The sequence below is a fragment of the Pundamilia nyererei genome, unplaced genomic scaffold (assembly GCF_000239375.1).
Source record: "Pundamilia nyererei isolate P.nyererei 1_Seehausen unplaced genomic scaffold, PunNye1.0 scaffold00031, whole genome shotgun sequence".
Lineage (NCBI taxonomy): Eukaryota > Metazoa > Chordata > Actinopteri > Cichliformes > Cichlidae > Pundamilia > Pundamilia nyererei.
Window position 1 is genome coordinate 2,136,181 of NW_005187432.1, and position 16,099 is coordinate 2,152,279.

Genomic DNA, 16,099 nt, shown 5'->3' on the forward strand with positions numbered 1-16,099 from the left:
CCATATCACCATGGTGAAGTAGGTGAGCAAAATTTTTCAGGCACCAGGAAGACAGGAAATTTTTACTGTGCAGATTTGTCTTTGCTTGTATTCAGGAGTTAAAGTGGAATTTGTGAAGTAGTGAAGTGTGGGGAAGAGAATCACTTAGAAATCTGAAGTAGATTTGTTTTCTTTGCATACAGGCTGTGATCAGATAACATTTTCTGCTGCTGCTCTGAGAATTACTGCTGTTTGTGGATTTAGGAATCCAACTGAACTCAACAAGAATAAACAAACTTTACATGAGCTATAAAGCTTAAAAACTGTATAAAGATCGTATAAAGTTTATACGCTGATGAGTGAATCTAATCAGGATCATCAGCTTATTTTAAATTGATACACTAAACCTAATGTAACCTAGCACTGACAATGAGCACCACAGTGTAATGCAGTTACCCTGCATTAAACTGTAAAAATGTCTATTATTTTCATGCAAACTGTAAAACAAAACCATAGCGAGTTGGGATATTTTTATTTTATTACTGAGTAAGTCTCTCCATCCCATCAGCTGGAAGCAATGCCAGGCTGCAGCACAAAAAGAAATAAATAAATAAACAAACTCACTCTGTAGAATAACGCGTTACCATCGGATTTAATTACTCATTAAATGAAGGGTATGTAATGATTTAAATAATGTAAGTTAAAAGTCAGTTCATTACTGTTTCAGAGATAAATTAAGGCTGTTTTTCATGTAATTACAAAAATTGTCCACACGTAAAAGGTGTTCTCTTCATGTTTATGATGCACTTTTTTTTTCTTTTTTTAATCCGTTAACACATCATGGCTCCGTTCTTTTGCGTGATATTTTTATGATGTTCTTACATATGTCTGATGATAATGTTTTCTTTTCAGGTTATCCCTGGACAGAAAATGACAATGTGGTCAAGTGGCTCTATATTCCAGATTTCCGCAGCAGGCCCAATCCTTTATTCCTCATCTGTGAGTTTTATAGTTAAAGTGAAAATTTCTTTGAAGAATAAATGAAAATCCTTCATTAGAAGTTAGAAACATGCATGTAAATCTTCATGCGATTAATCATATTAGTGGATTATTCTTACTAATATATTAGTATATCAGAAGCATTTTGTTATTACAATAGTTCGTAGTTTAAACTCCAACATGACATAATTTTGTGTTAAAATTATAATGTATAAAGTAACTAGTAAATAAAGCACTCAAACACATCTAGTGGTGTTTAAAAAAGTGCAAACAAACTTGCGACTTCGACCGTCTGTCTGCAGTCTCTAAATAACTAAGCTAACTTTTAAAATTTGAGACTTGAATACAGTAAAGCAAATGTACCGTCACAGGCAAAATGAAATAATTGTTTTATCTTATGAAGATTTAACACTGATTCCACAAATAGAAATGTTTTCATCTCCTCTTCTCTTTTAGATGACTTCATGTTGCTCCTCTGCGCCTCCCTCCAGAGGCAGGTCTTTGACGATGAGAACAAGGCAGCTGTCCGCCTCATGGCCGGTGACAATGTAGAGATCTGCAGAGACCTGGATGCAGCTTCCTTCAGCGTCCACAACCCTGTGCCCGATTTTATCCACTGCAGGTACCACAGATAACACTCCAAATTAGATATACTTTCATTTTGCTTTCAGTAAGAACTGCTGCAGTAGTACTTACTGAAAGTAGTATGCCTTAAAATGTTCTGTACATGTAGCTGAGGCAGAGAATTGTGGCCAGAAAACATGCTGTATTGTATACTACAAAATGCAGCTAAGTGCTGGTGCAACTCTTAGTATTGTTTTGATACATTTATTTCAACATACTGTGTATTAGGACATTTTTTTGCCATGTGAGTTGGTGTGGCAGCACTGGTGCTGGATCCTTGATTCAAAGCTTTGTTCACTACAGTGGTTGGCCTTGTGGCCTTGTGTATTTCTATTAGTCCTACATGGATAAAGTGTATTGCTGTATGTACCTTTTTAAATGATTTCCAGTTTCTGAAATATATTTTACATTAGATTCTCTTTTCATCATTTTGTGGCTATTGCGTGGCTCAGCCGCCATTAAGACAGAGGTCAACATGCTGAAATGGAAAGGAAGTGAAGTAGCCAGTCTAATTGATGCTTAATGATGTTGGGTGCCTATCTATGATGTCAGATACAAAACTGAAATGTGCTCCACACAAGTGGAGCTGTTAAAAGCTAAGTATATGTATTTAAAGCTTTTTGAAAGTATTTTACAGTCAAAAATTGGTTTTAGAAATGTATAACAGGCTTCAACATTAAAGAAAAACCCATTTGGTTATTTTAGTATCCATAATTTATTTCTACTCAGGACCTTCTGTCTTTGTCCCTTATTTCCTTTCTGTCTCCCTGTTGTCTCTATCTTTATAAAGCCTAATATATATCTCTCAGCTAAACATTAAACTCAAATTGCTTGTAGTGAATAGTCCAGCACAACACATGTGTACTTGCAGTTATGTATGTACATGTGTGTGATTGACGGATTAATTGTAATTATTTCTTTAATGCATTTTCAGTGTTTTTTTTCCATGTCTCCAATTCTCTTTGCTTTTTTGTGTGTGACCCACTCTCGTGACATCTCAAGTTGGTTCTTGTTTTACTTTGTTACCTTGTTTGTCTCACTCTGCAATTATTGCCCCAGAAGTATATGACTTGAGACAACTTTGGAATTACTAAATTATGGATACTAAACAATCCGCAGATTGAAGTTTTCACATTCCCATTGCAATAACACAATTGCATCTCTTACAGCACTGGTTTTCAGACTTTTTCTGGCATGTCCTGCTTCACAAGCTGACAAAATAGATCAACAAACAGGCTGAACACCCCCCTTTTCCTCCATTTGCGTTGTCATAAGTGTGCTCTGAAGAAAACTGTTGTTGTGCTTGGCTGCAAACTGTGTAACTGCAGAAATCTTAAGTGGGATGGTGCTGAATAAGAACGTTCTCAGTCAGCAAATACTTTATCCCAGAAAAATAAAGGTAAGAAAAAAATGACAGCTGACAGTAGCTCACGTCAGAGGTTTAGTGAGGGATGTTATTAAATACATGCTGTATACATAATTTAGAAACTCGCCTGATCTTGATACTGACTTTGCACATAAAGAGTGAACGCAGGATGTTGAGGGGAAGAGGGCGCGAGTTAAAAAGACAGCAAGAGCATCCTGACCTGTCCACACTCATTGATTATGTGCTCTTCAGATTCCACTGTTTTGGTGTGCAAAGTGGACAAGTCTTTTATTAACGCACTCTGTGTCCATCAACAAGCACTAGTAGTGCAAGAGAGAGAGCTGTACAGCCCGTCTGTCCATGCCACAGCAGCTCTGCACTTATTCCATCGTTTCCCTCCAGAATCGAATTACGGATACGGGGTGGGGGGAGAAATCCATAATCCACAAAAACACTCTGTCCGTCACTCCCCGACTCAGACGCTTTTTCCTTGTACTCTAACTCAATAAATAGCTTTTAAGTATGGAAAAGGTATTTTCTCCCCCTGATGAAGAAGGACACTCACTCAGCTGTTCCGGCCCTTCAACGCATCGTCCCATCCAAACCCACTTCATCAGAGCTGCTTTCTAAAGAGTTGAAGCTGTTACTGTGGCCCCATGTATCTGAAATTAATGCACGCTACATCTCATGTTTCCACTCTGCGCATCATATCGTCAGCCTTTCACATGGAGCCATAGACATGCGCCTAGCATGTTAGAGACGCGCAAGACATGCAGCAGTGTACCTGTGCTGAGCGAAAGGATCGGGTTACAGCTCTCATTCCTATTCATTGATCAGATTCTAAGTGACATTAAGTGATACCCTAATTGTGAATGATGAGCAGATAATTCTCTTTTGACTTTTGCTATGTGGTAAACATGTACCCTAACCTGTAATAGCAGCTAGCTGGGATCAATGGGGATTAAAATCAGCTCATCAACTACATCCACCTCCCTCATTGCTTTTTCATGACAGCAACAGGCCTTGTGTAAATATACGTCTTACTCTATGGATTTATTTGAGAATTAAAGTGCTCAAATAAGTCCACACAAGATGACATTGTGAGACATGATTGAAAATTGTTGAAAAACGCTAGTTGTTGAACACAGAGTAACGACTGTTTTGCTAATTACATTTAATTGCCCAGGATTTTATTTTTTTAACTTTTTTTCCAAGCAGAATTCGAATGATTTCAGAATATAAATAAAAGCAGTCCAAGACTTTATACGCCCACCTGCACTGAAAATGAGTTCCAAAACAACTATGAATCGAGTCCCTGGATCTAGAAAAATATATGTATCTAGATTAATTTGGGAGGTTCAATATTATGTCACTCAATCTCAAAGGGAGAGACCAGCTACTCTTTGGAGAAAGCTCATTTCTGCTGTTTGTATCTATGACAGCTTCACTCTTTGTGCTCATCATCAGCAAGTAGTGTGATCCCCTCTAAAGCTGGAGCAAGATGGGACCCACTACCTCAGTCTAGCAATCCAGAGGCATCACCCCAGGTCTCTATGCGACGTTGCAGAGGCATGTCAACCAAGACGGCTGTTTTTGGGGTCATTGTTCACATGCTCGACCCAATTTCAGCCAACCTTTAGCTGGTGGACAGAGTCAGTTTTCTAATTATAATGTTATAAACATTTAACATGCTAAAGCTCTTGTTATATAAATAATAATGACACTGTGATATGTCATGTGTTGCTGTTCATTTGAGGTTGTATTTGCCTAATGTTAGAACCTGATAGTCACCAGATGAAAGAGGATGCACTTTCATTTTCACATGACTCCATGTTGGGATGTCATATTTGATCTCTCTGTTTATTTATTTGTTTTTGCGGAGGTTAGGAATTTTCATTCACATTTGGAGCTGCCACTGTGCTGCTTTTGAAAGGATCCTTATTCTCAAAACTACCAGACACTTGTTTGTCTTTTCATTTACAAAAACGGTTTTTCTCTATTTCTAGGTCCTACCTGGACATGCTAAAAGTTATCATGTTCAGCTACCTTTTCTGGTTTGTCCTCACTATCATCTTCATCACTGGAACCACACGTATCAGCGTCTTCTGTATGGGTTACTTGGTGGCCTGCTTCTACTTCCTGCTCTTTGGTGGAGACCTGTTGCTGAAGCCAATCAGAAAGATCCTCCACTACTGGGACTTCCTGATTGCCTACAACATCTTTGTGATTACTATGAAAAACATTTTATCTGTAAGTAATCTATGACAAACTGATTATAATACCATTATCATCATCTATATAATCAACATAAAAAGAGATAAACTGCTGAGATTTGAAAACATTATCTGCATAGTATTTACAAAGCAATACAAATGTGAAGTTTTAACTAACACGTTGACAGTTAAAATGCAATATTTATAGTGTGTAATAAAGCAACATTGTTTTTAGATCCTGGCTTGTGGGTACATCAACCAACTGCTACAGGACCACTGCTGGTTAATCCAGGTGTTCAGTCTGGCATGCACCATCAAGGGCTACGACATAAATACAAGTAAGCAGAGGGTGAATTGACTCAAATTTCTACTTTCATTACTAAAACATTGCTTTAACTTTCATGAACAACTTGCAGGTATAATCCTATAACTTAGTTCATAATAATTTAAAAACCCAAGTCCCATCCAAGCCTCCACGGATGGCACTTGTTTGTCCAACACATCCCAAAAATACTGTATTGGGTTGAGATGTGGGAATTTTGGAAGCCAAGTCAAAACCTTAAACTTGTTGTGCTCATCAATCCATTCCTGAACCAGTTTTTGCTTCATGGTAGGGTGAATTATCCTGCTGAAACAGGTTTCCATGAAAGGGTATACACGGTCTGCATTTTTCCCACTTCTAACAAATTAACTTTGATGTCACTTGCTCCCTGATGTAGCTCACCCACTAACAGGTGCCATGACGAGGAGATAATCAGTGTTAATCACGCCACCTGTCAGTTGTCGTAATGTTGTGCCTGATTAATAAATATGGCTGTGTTGTATGTGAATTCCAGATGCTAAGGATATTTGTGAGGTGCCAAGCAATGAGGCCGGCATCATCTGGGACAGTATCTGCTTTGCTTTCCTGCTCTTGCAGAGACGAGTCTTCATGAGTTACTACTTTCTACATGTGGTGGCAGATATCAGAGCATCACAGATCCTCGCTTCCAGGTATTTAACTGAGTGAGACAGCTACATGGAGTCAATTTAATTAGAAATACAGGTTTGATTTATTCAAGACCAATGCTCGTGTATTAAAATTTCTTCTCAAAGCATTAACTTTTCTACCTGACAAATACAGGCGTACCAAACAAAATGTTTTCCTAATGTCTTTCTGTGTTTTTCAGAGGTGCAGAGCTTTTCCAAGCAACTATAGTGAAGGCAGTGAGAGCCAGACTGGAGGAGGAGCACAAGTCCGTGGAGCAGCTGAAGAGACAGTGAGACTCCAAACATTTAACCTTCCTCTGATGAAATGATGTGTCTGTGATGTCACTGTCTTTTGAGCCAACGCTGAATGGAAAAGTGATTATTTTCCTAAGACACGTAACTGCTCTGCAGTTGTCTGCACAAGAAAAAAGCAAAACCAGTGACAAGTGAAGGATTTTTTTTTAATCATGAAATTTAATTTTCTTTTAATTTTCTTTAAATTAAATCAGAATTTCTACCCAGTAGTTGCTATAGTTAGCTGCTTTTCTTTCCTCTTATCTGAAATCTATCCTTACATTCCTTGAAAAAAAATTTAATTTTACTACTTCCTGCCTTGCTTCATCGTGGCACTTGGGTGCAAATATATACCCACTGGTCATTTTACTAGATACACCTGTTCGTTAACTCAACAGTAACTGAATTACTCCACATTATAATTAAGGTATGCAGAAAAACATCTCAGAATGCATAACAGGTCAAATCTTTAAGCGACTTGGTTACAGAAGGCCAAATGTGGTGGCACTTTGGGAAGCTAAGAACAGGAAACTGAGGTTATAATTTGCCCAGGCTCACCAAAATTGGATAACAGAAGGTTGGAGAAACATCTTCATTTCTGCTGTGATGAATTGTCTCGGGGGCCTCTATGCACAGCTTGCACCTGGGGTCTTGTCTGGTGTGGTAGATCCCATTCTCTAATGAACTTGTACCTAGAGCTTGTTCCTGTGTTTCCATGATTTGTGCCTTTATGTTGTCTTTCAGTCGGGTTTTTTCCAGCCATTGGTGGGATTTTTCTATATCAGTTACTTCTTCTATCTGTTGGTGGTAAATGCGTTTTCTGGTTTTTGCTGACTGACGTATTCACCAACCACACGATGAGTTGTGGCCATCTTCCTGAAGTACTCATGGATCTGTGTTGTTTCATCTTGGATAGTGGTTCTGACACTCACTAGTCTTCAGCCGTCTTCCTTCCACTTAGCGTCCAGTCTCAGGATGCTGGTCTTTGGGTGAAACCCTCTATGCATGGTAAGGAGCTTCCTTGACTTGATGTCAGTAGCTTCTATCTCCTCCTTTGGCTAGCTTATTAACCCAGCAGGGTATCTGACAACCGGCAGGCCGTAGGTGTTGATTGCCCGGATCTTGCTCTTCCCATTCAGCTGACTCCTCCTTAAACTAAAACACAGTTATGTCTGTTTCATGATTTTGAGCGTCTTTTATTAGGCCCCCTCTAATTTATCTCACACCGAGGTAAACATGATGCAGAAAAACTTGACTCAAAGTGTCTCCTGGCTCAGTTTCATCATTGTTTCCCAGAAACCTGCTCTACTTCATCAAGCCAATGTATTTCCACCACTCATAGTAACTCAGGGGTTACTCACCAGCTCTGATGATGTCCACTCGCCCTGTCTAATGAGCACTCCATTGTTACGTAACGTACAGTAATTTCCACATGAAGCCCGGAGGTGTTTATGGTCAGTCTGTTACGCTGTTCCTCTGTGTCGATTCTTTGTGTCTCGTCACCTTCTCTTTGATCTAATCAGGATGGAGCGCATTAAGTTGAGGCAGCAAAAGTTTAAGCGGGGCAAGGAGAAGATGCTGAGCCTGGCTCAACATTCTGGAGATGGACAGACGATAGTCCCGCCCGAAGAGGATGATGATGATGGTATGACAAAGCCTGCTGGGTGTAGAAATACTATGAGTTTTGGTATTACTCAAGGAGGGTGGGCGTTCATGATCGTTTATAAGAAGAACAGAATGTCTATAATAGTGTCATTTCTATTACCATTGGAACTAAATAAAAAGCTTCACATACTAGATTTGTGTCTTGAAGTTTACAGAACTGAATTTCTTATTAAATGTTGCACTGATGTATTTGTGAAATTTTAGGAGCACAGCCAACGAAAGCCAAGACCAAAAAAAAGCAGTGGTGGAGGCCGTGGGTTGACCATGCTTCCAGTAGGTTGACCCCCCCAAAACCTCTTTTTTCTCTTCCTCCACTCTGATTGGCCCTTGTGTCCTTGACCAGAACGCTGAGGATTCCCATACTGCCCATGGGCTCTAAAGGCAACATCATATAGTATCTGCCTTCTCCCTCCGGACTTTAATCTTTTTCTGTCTCTATTTAAGGATCCCCGTTACCTGTAGCTCTTGCGTAACTTTACAAAGCAAGTGTGGCGAGACTCTTAGGTTTATAAAAGCGTACCAGTCTCAGCAAGAGTGCAGCACAGGGTTGCCTTAAATAGAAGCAATGAAGAAAGGGAAAATGACTAACGTCTGGAGGTTTTATACTTGACGTTGTTTAAAACATAAACTTCATCGCTGGTCTCACCTAAAGAGCCTACAGTAGAGAATCACTCCATTGCAAAATATTTTCAAGCAAAGAAATGAAGCTGACAAGCCTTCATTCTCAGTACTGGAATAAAGGCTGAAGGTTTAGTTCATTCTTTGCCTGCAGACATGATCACCAAACAGGCATTACCTAGGAGAAAATAGAACAGCAATCAGACCAGTGATTAAATATGTAAAACTATGGCTTCTACAGTCGGTTTGTGATAAATAAAAAAAAAAATGCCAGCATTTCCCTGAGTCAATACAGCGGTTGCCTGTTTGTTTTGAACTCATGTCTCATATCATACTCCACCCCCACATGACATTTTCAAATTATTTCTCCATTTTATCTCTTTGTCATTTGATGTTTCATCTCCATTTCCCAGCATCCTCCCCTCATCTCCTGCCCACTGCGGTTCTGTTCAAGGACATAAGTCAGCCTTGTCTATCCCATTGCTTCTAACACTTAACTACTGTAGACTGGAGTCACTCCAGGGCGACTGAAATATGAGAATAACAGACATTCCTCATTGTGTTTTCTGCTCATACTTTCGTTAATTTTACTAACGTGTGGTTTCATCCTCTTAAAAGTGCGTCTATATCATAACGAGCCATAGATAAATGCAAATGTTTGATAGAGAAATATGTAGAGTTTAATGTGGTTGTGTTTCTTCCTTACAGCAAGAGAACCTTCTGTTGCTTTTTTTTAATGTCATAAAAGCAATAAATGACTTCAGCCTGTGTTTGAGTGAATGTAACAGTGCTTTGCGCTCTGCCCCTCAGTGGTTAGAAGTGGAGACTACTACTTGTTTGAAACTGACAGTGAAGAAGAAGCAGAGGAGGAAGAAGAGAAAAAAGATGACGATCCACCAAAGAAGTCAGCATTTCAGGTGGTTATATTTTGGCTTCAGAGTGGGAAATGCTGTGATTCTCCCAAAGAGATTTTAAGGAGAAGAACATGGTTATGGATGTCCTTTTTTACAAAATAGTTTTTAATTGGCTTCTCTAAGCTATTACTTTTCTTTACAACTATAGTAAACTATATGTAAAAGGTGGACGTTGCCTTGGATCGTAAAAGCAAAGCGAATGCAGGTTGCATTGTTTCAAATGGCCAGCAGGGGGCAGCTCATCGCATTGTAAAAAACAAATCTGATTACACAGAAGTCTATGGGAAAATTACCCTATTTCTCCCATGATTTATAGACACAGTAACACTTTCCTAAAGAGTTTATGATGTCAGTCACTATTTTCAAAGTCTTGATGAATACAATGTGATGCTCTTTTTAAAAATGTATAAATTAGATGATAAACCAGCGTATACTTTCTGATTGACAACTTGTTACTCCATGAGTTTGCAGGTTCCTCGGTTTCTCAAGCACATCCACCCATCACTTCTGATGTTTGCTTTTTAAAAAAACAGAATAGCAACAGCCAAAATAGTGAATGATGTCATATTGGCTCATTTACTATGTTTAAAGCAGAAGTGGAGAAGCAAATGAAGTTTAAAACACAAAGGTGTCATTCTGGAAAGAGGAAATACAGCAGTATTTGTAGTACTGCGTACCTCTGTGTATGAGTGAGCAATGTTTTTTTCTGTCCTCACATCCACAGGTAGACATAACACTTCATAACATTTCATTTGTGTATACAATGTAACACAATGGAAGACTACTTCATCATGTTGTAACCACAACTATAGCCTGTTTTTCTGGCCTCTTTCTCAACTCATGTCTGTAACCCTCCCACCATCACAAACACACCAACTGATGAATGAAAATTAAGTATATAAAGTATAAGTATATATAATATAATAAGTATATATAAAGATATCACCTAGAAAGAGTTTTACACTTACAGTACTGTTCATTCCTGTTTTCCTGGGTTAAATGTAGAAGTTGGGATGTATGATACTGTGCAAAAGTCTTAAGCCACCCTTTATTTCTTTATATTTTGTTTCCAAGGAGCCAGAGCTGTCATTTTTAAAGTGGATTTGAGCAATAAGTGACCAGGCTTTCTGAAGGTTTCCCAAAGGTTTTCTTCGGACATTGACTTTTTTTTTCGCTCATTTTCAGTCCAGTCTGTCTACCTGACTGTTTTTATTAGAGGAATGCTTTTTCATTTGTTAAACCACTTAACACTGGCCTATGAGTCATCCAACCATTAAAAGGCTCCTAACTTAAGGGGTGAACAAGTATAGAACCAGTGTCTATACATTTTTGTACAGAAGAAAAACACCATCTACTGTAGATGAACAGTATCTTAAAGTCATGTCCTTGAGAAACAGGGCACTGGTGTACAAGGTACATCAAATTAACAAACACAAGAACTGGAATAAAAATTTGAAATTTTTGGTTCAAATTCTCATCAGGTCAAGAAGAGATGAGTGCAGTCATCTGTAAAACACGGTGTAGTTTCTGTTACGGTTTGGGACTGCATGTCAGCTAGCAATGTTGGGGATTTTGTCAAAACTGGAATTATTATGGAATTATGTACACAGAAAAGTGCCATGAGATTTGGATCCATCGTGCAATATTATCTGGAAAGCATCTTATTGAGAGCAGCTTCATTTAACAGCTTGACAATGATCCCAAACATTTACTGCCAATGCAGTAAAAGTGTACCTGGATAGAAAAACCACACAGTGAGACACTGACAGTGATGGATTGGTCTCCCCAGAGCCTGCACATCAACATCATTGAAGCAGTATGGGATCATCTTGATAGAGAACAGACCAAAAGACCACCAACATACAAAGCAGAGCTTTGAATGTCCTTCAAAAAGCCTGGAGAACTATTCCTGAAGACTGCTCAGGCTGTGTTTAAGAATAATGGTGATAATACCAAATATTGACTGTCAAGCTCATTAAATTTTAAACTCTGTATCTTATTTTACATACTGTACACTTTCCATGCATGTTTGCACATGTTTAAATAAATAACTGGACCTATAGCCCATTTTCTTAGAAAAATATAAAGAAGACTTTTGCGCAGTACAATATGTGATTTGTGATACAGTAGGCACTAACCTTTCAATAAACACCTATAATTTTGCTTTGAAGTCCTCCTCTTGTTTACTGCCTCCTAACATAATTAACCTCTGTTGTTTCTAACAGTATGAAATTGTTTTCTACTAACCCTCTCCCCACTCTGTTCCCTCTCTTCAGAGAGCTATTGGGAAGTTTGTCTCCGCTCTTCTGGCTTTACCCAAATCTGTCATTAAGCTGCCTAAAACTGTGCTGCAGTATGTAGTGAAGGCAGGCAAGGTATTCACCCTCATCTAACACAGCTGGCTCTCTCTGTGAACATCTGCCAGTTCAAATAACAACTAACACCACAGACAACTGCCTTTCCAGCTCGTGTTTGGTGAACATGCTGTAAATTAATAGATGTGTTTATTCATCCAGTTCCAAAACACTAAACTTACATAGATCACCAAATTCGACTTGGAATGAGAATGTTTTTGTACCATGTATTGTTACTGTCTGACTGATTGGTGTTTGCATGTGTGTCATGGCCATGTTATGTGGCCCGCTGCTCTGACGATCTATGTCAGATCGTCAGAGCAGCGGGTTCATGAACCTGCTGTTTCAGCAAATAAAACAACATAGATGTACGTTACATCTATGTTGTAACGTACAACATAATTCAGATTTGATCTGTGGTCCCTATTCCTGGTAAAGATTTTTTTTTTTTTTTGGTATAAAATAGGTATTATAGGTTGTTACACAAGTTTTAGAAATCAAAGTCAAAAACTGTTTGGAAAACGATCTCCCTCGCTTTTCTTTCCTTTTTTGTAAAGATTTGGTGTAAAGTAAGGTGATGGTGATCTTGCATTAAAGAAATCTCAAGCATATTTTGTTTAAAAGGCAAATAAAAGATGTAATTGGTATTTTAATCATATGAACGTTCACTATGATGAATTGCTGATTTTATTTCTAGGCTAGTTTTAAGAAATACTGAAATAGAGCACCATAACATTTACATGACTTTTAATGATTATATATAAACTTTGTAATATTTTTTTTTCTGTTGTGGCTTTGGCATAATTCCCCTCAGTGACGTTCATTAAAACTTAACTGCTACCCTCCTTTCTCCAGTATATGTATCAAACCTGGATCACAGACCCCAAAGCTGCTCTCAGGGCGCGAGGCAAAGCGAAGCGCAAATTTTGGAAGAGATACACGAAAGGAGTTAGACACAGAAAAAGCAAGAAAGATGGTAAGTCAGCTCTAGAAAGGAAATTTTTTCCTGACTTGAAACAGACTTTAAATTTATACTAAACGGTCTGTACTGTACATCAGCAGGTCGCGTGACCATCGACCTTGGCGAGCTGTCTGATGGGCAAGAAAAAGACGATGAGAACAAGAAATCTGGTGGCCCAGGTTGGTTTTATGACACTCAGTTTTACAAATTACAGCTCTCCAATTTACACTGACCAAATTCTCCATCATGAGAAAAACTGGTATACATATTAAAATGTATTTTCCAGTGGGAATCTTTATGCTATCGTTATTTTCAGTGATTAAATCAGATTAATATTTATTAGATTACTGGTTCATGAACCTGCTGTTTCAGCAAATAAAACAACCAGAAATAATGTCATACTTTTTGGGCTTGATACTGTAATTGATTAACGTGTATGTGTTTAGAAAACAGTGCAACTTTTGTAAATCCCCTGTAAAACCAAACAGATTTATGGGTGCAATAACCTTAGTTCAATAAGGAGCGATAATTAGTAGGAATTAAATGTGATATATTAATATAAAAAATCAATCTAGCTATTTGGCGATTAGACTCCCATGGACAATCACAGCAAATCAGGATCCCAACGGTGATAGGAACTAAGGCAGGAATTACTGAAATCATTATTTCAAGGAATTTTACTGGCATTCGGACATACAACACTGTCAATTATTTAATGAAAAGGTTTATTTAAGTATGAGTTTTTAATTCGACCACGTTTAATGCATTTTCTGTTGTGTGCTCTTCATCAGACAACATCATCAAACGAGTGTTCAACATCATCAAGGTCACTTGGATGCTCTTCCAGACGACGGTGGAAAGCTTCACTAAATGGATGAATGAAATGTGCAGAGAGTACATTGACATCTCCACTGTGCTGCGTTTAGAGCGCTGCATGCTGACTCGAGAGGTCAAGAAGGTATGCAGCTCTCTGCAGTGACCTTAAACATGTAGAAGTAGGGTTAATTTAAATGTGCTTTCACTGAATCATTTATAAAATCACTCAGTGGAATACGTATGATCAGATCTCTTCTCCTCCCACCAGGGTAACGTGCCATCCAGAGAGAGCATCCATGTTTATTACCACAAGGCCATGAGGCTTAACATGTCCAGACAGGCAAGCATGGATGTGCTGAGCGAGGACGACTCAGTCTCGGGCTCCATCGGGGTCCGCAGAAGGCGAGGAGGTTACCGGATGGAGAGTCAGGAGTCCACGGCCTCCAGAGAGAGCATGTCCAGGTAGATTAGAAGTGCAATGTGAAGACTAAACGAGATGCCATCATGAACGGTTTCAGGTTGTCTTTATGTGCAGTATTGTGCAAATGTGAAAGAAGCAATAAAAATGTGTATACTTTTACTGCTTCAATGCATTAAAAACAAACTTATCATAGCACATTATCATCACACTGAGCCATTTCACCAAAATGCTTTACTGTATCTTTGTGTTAATCATCACACGATCTATGATCTTTACAGATGCTTTTTATTTGCAGAATATCATCTCTTTTGTTTAACATAACATAGATTTCATGTCATCCTTCTTACCACTGATCATCCCATTTGTCACTCTCACAACCTATCAGTGGCTGCACTGACGCCACCACACTGTTTTCTCGTCAATCCACCTTGGAAGACTTGGATGCAATGCCAGAGTGCATTCCCAAAACCAGTGAGCGTGCCAGGCCCAAACTTAAAAGATCACCTAGGCTGGATATGTCCAGCTCATCAGTGGACAGCGGCAGCAGCTTCATATCCAGGTGCTGGGCCTTTGCATGTACACACAGAAAATATCATTGCATCTCTTCTGTCTTTTTTGTGTTTTCATCAGCCTTGCATTGATTATTAACGTCTGCTGAATCACTGCATGATTTCTATTTCAAACTTTTTTACTTTTGTATTTCATTCTGTCACAAATCCATTTTTAACCTTAAACAAAAGTTGTTGTTCAGTAATAATATTGTTACAAGAAGGGGTTTTGTAAATTGTGACCTGCTTCTTTTAAACAACTGCCTCTTTCTTTTTTTGGGTTGGACCGAACAATAGTTTTACTTTGACAGGGAGAGTTCCTTTCTAATGGTTTGCTGTTCCAACTGTCCCAAATGATGTCTGCTTGATTTCTTTCATGGTCACAAGATGAACTTTAACAGCATATTTGTTAAAGTGCATCTTAGCCTTCTGCGCTAACCAGCTATTATTCTTCTGTTATGGTTATGGTTATACTGAAAAGGCTGAAGGACCATTATTTGGAATTGTGATTGTCCAGAGGCTCTGCCAGTCATGCAACACTGAGATGATCAATCCAGAATGTGATACATACAGCAGTGTGAAATAGTGTTTGACCCCTTCCTGATTTCCTATTTTTTTCACTCCATAGTCTTCATTTTTGTTTTCTAAAGCCATTCAGAGTTGGACATGCTGGTGCGTTGTGGATCGTTGTCCTGCTGCAGAACCCAAGTGTGTTTCAGCTTGAGGTCAGGAACTGATGGCTGGACATTCTCCTATAGGATGTTTTGGTAGACAACAGAATTCCTGGTTCCATTTATCACAGCAAATCTTCCTGGTCCTGAGCCAACAAAACAGCCCCAGACCATCACACTACCACCACCATATTTTATTCTTGGTATGAGGTTCCTTTTGTGAAATGCTGTGTTACTTTTACGCCAGATGTAACACGACTAAAATCTTGAGAGTTCAGCTTTTGTTTGCCGGTCCCCAGAGTATTTTCCCCAAAGTCTTGGGGATCATCCAGATGTTTCTTGGCAAATGTAAGACAGACCTTTGTGTTCTTTTTGGTCAGCACTGGTTTTCCCCTTGAACTCTCCCATGGATGACTTTTCCCCCCAGTCTCTTTCTTATTGTTGAATCATGATCTCTGACCTTAACTGAGACATGTGAAGCCTGTGGTTCTTTAATGTTGTTCTGGGGTCTTTTGTTACCTCCTGGATGAGTCATCAGTGTACTCTTGGAGTAGTTTTGGCTGGCCCGTCACTCCTGGGAAGCTTCACCATTGTTCCAAGTTTTCTCCATTTGTATATAATGGCTCTCATCGTGGTTCAATGGAGTCCCAAAACCTTGGAAATGGTTTTGTAAGCTTTTCCAGATGA

The 16,099-nt window shown here is 38.9% G+C and overlaps 1 protein-coding gene across 4 annotated transcripts in view; it reads left to right on the forward strand.

Annotated features, from left to right (window-relative positions):
• The window catches only part of piezo2b (piezo-type mechanosensitive ion channel component 2b), a 90,426-nt gene that overhangs the window by 56,615 nt on the left and 17,712 nt on the right, over positions 1-16,099 (forward strand). Inside the window, exons 24-38 of one of the 4 annotated variants that reach the window (XM_013909813.1) lie at positions 892-978; positions 1,435-1,600; positions 4,975-5,218; positions 5,417-5,519; positions 6,018-6,174; positions 6,351-6,440; positions 7,968-8,089; positions 8,314-8,382; positions 9,538-9,644; positions 11,918-12,016; positions 12,851-12,971; positions 13,058-13,135; positions 13,748-13,914; positions 14,041-14,234; positions 14,579-14,752. In XM_013909813.1, coding sequence (XP_013765267.1) covers positions 892-978; positions 1,435-1,600; positions 4,975-5,218; positions 5,417-5,519; positions 6,018-6,174; positions 6,351-6,440; positions 7,968-8,089; positions 8,314-8,382; positions 9,538-9,644; positions 11,918-12,016; positions 12,851-12,971; positions 13,058-13,135; positions 13,748-13,914; positions 14,041-14,234; positions 14,579-14,752 — 1,978 coding nt within the window. Of the gene's footprint in view, positions 1-891; positions 979-1,434; positions 1,601-4,974; positions 5,219-5,416; positions 5,520-6,017; positions 6,175-6,350; positions 6,441-7,967; positions 8,090-8,313; positions 8,383-9,537; positions 9,645-11,917; positions 12,017-12,850; positions 12,972-13,054; positions 13,136-13,747; positions 13,915-14,040; positions 14,235-14,578; positions 14,753-16,099 lie in introns of all 4 variants that reach the window. The other 3 variants (XM_013909814.1, XM_013909815.1, XM_013909816.1) reach the window with 3 other exon arrangements.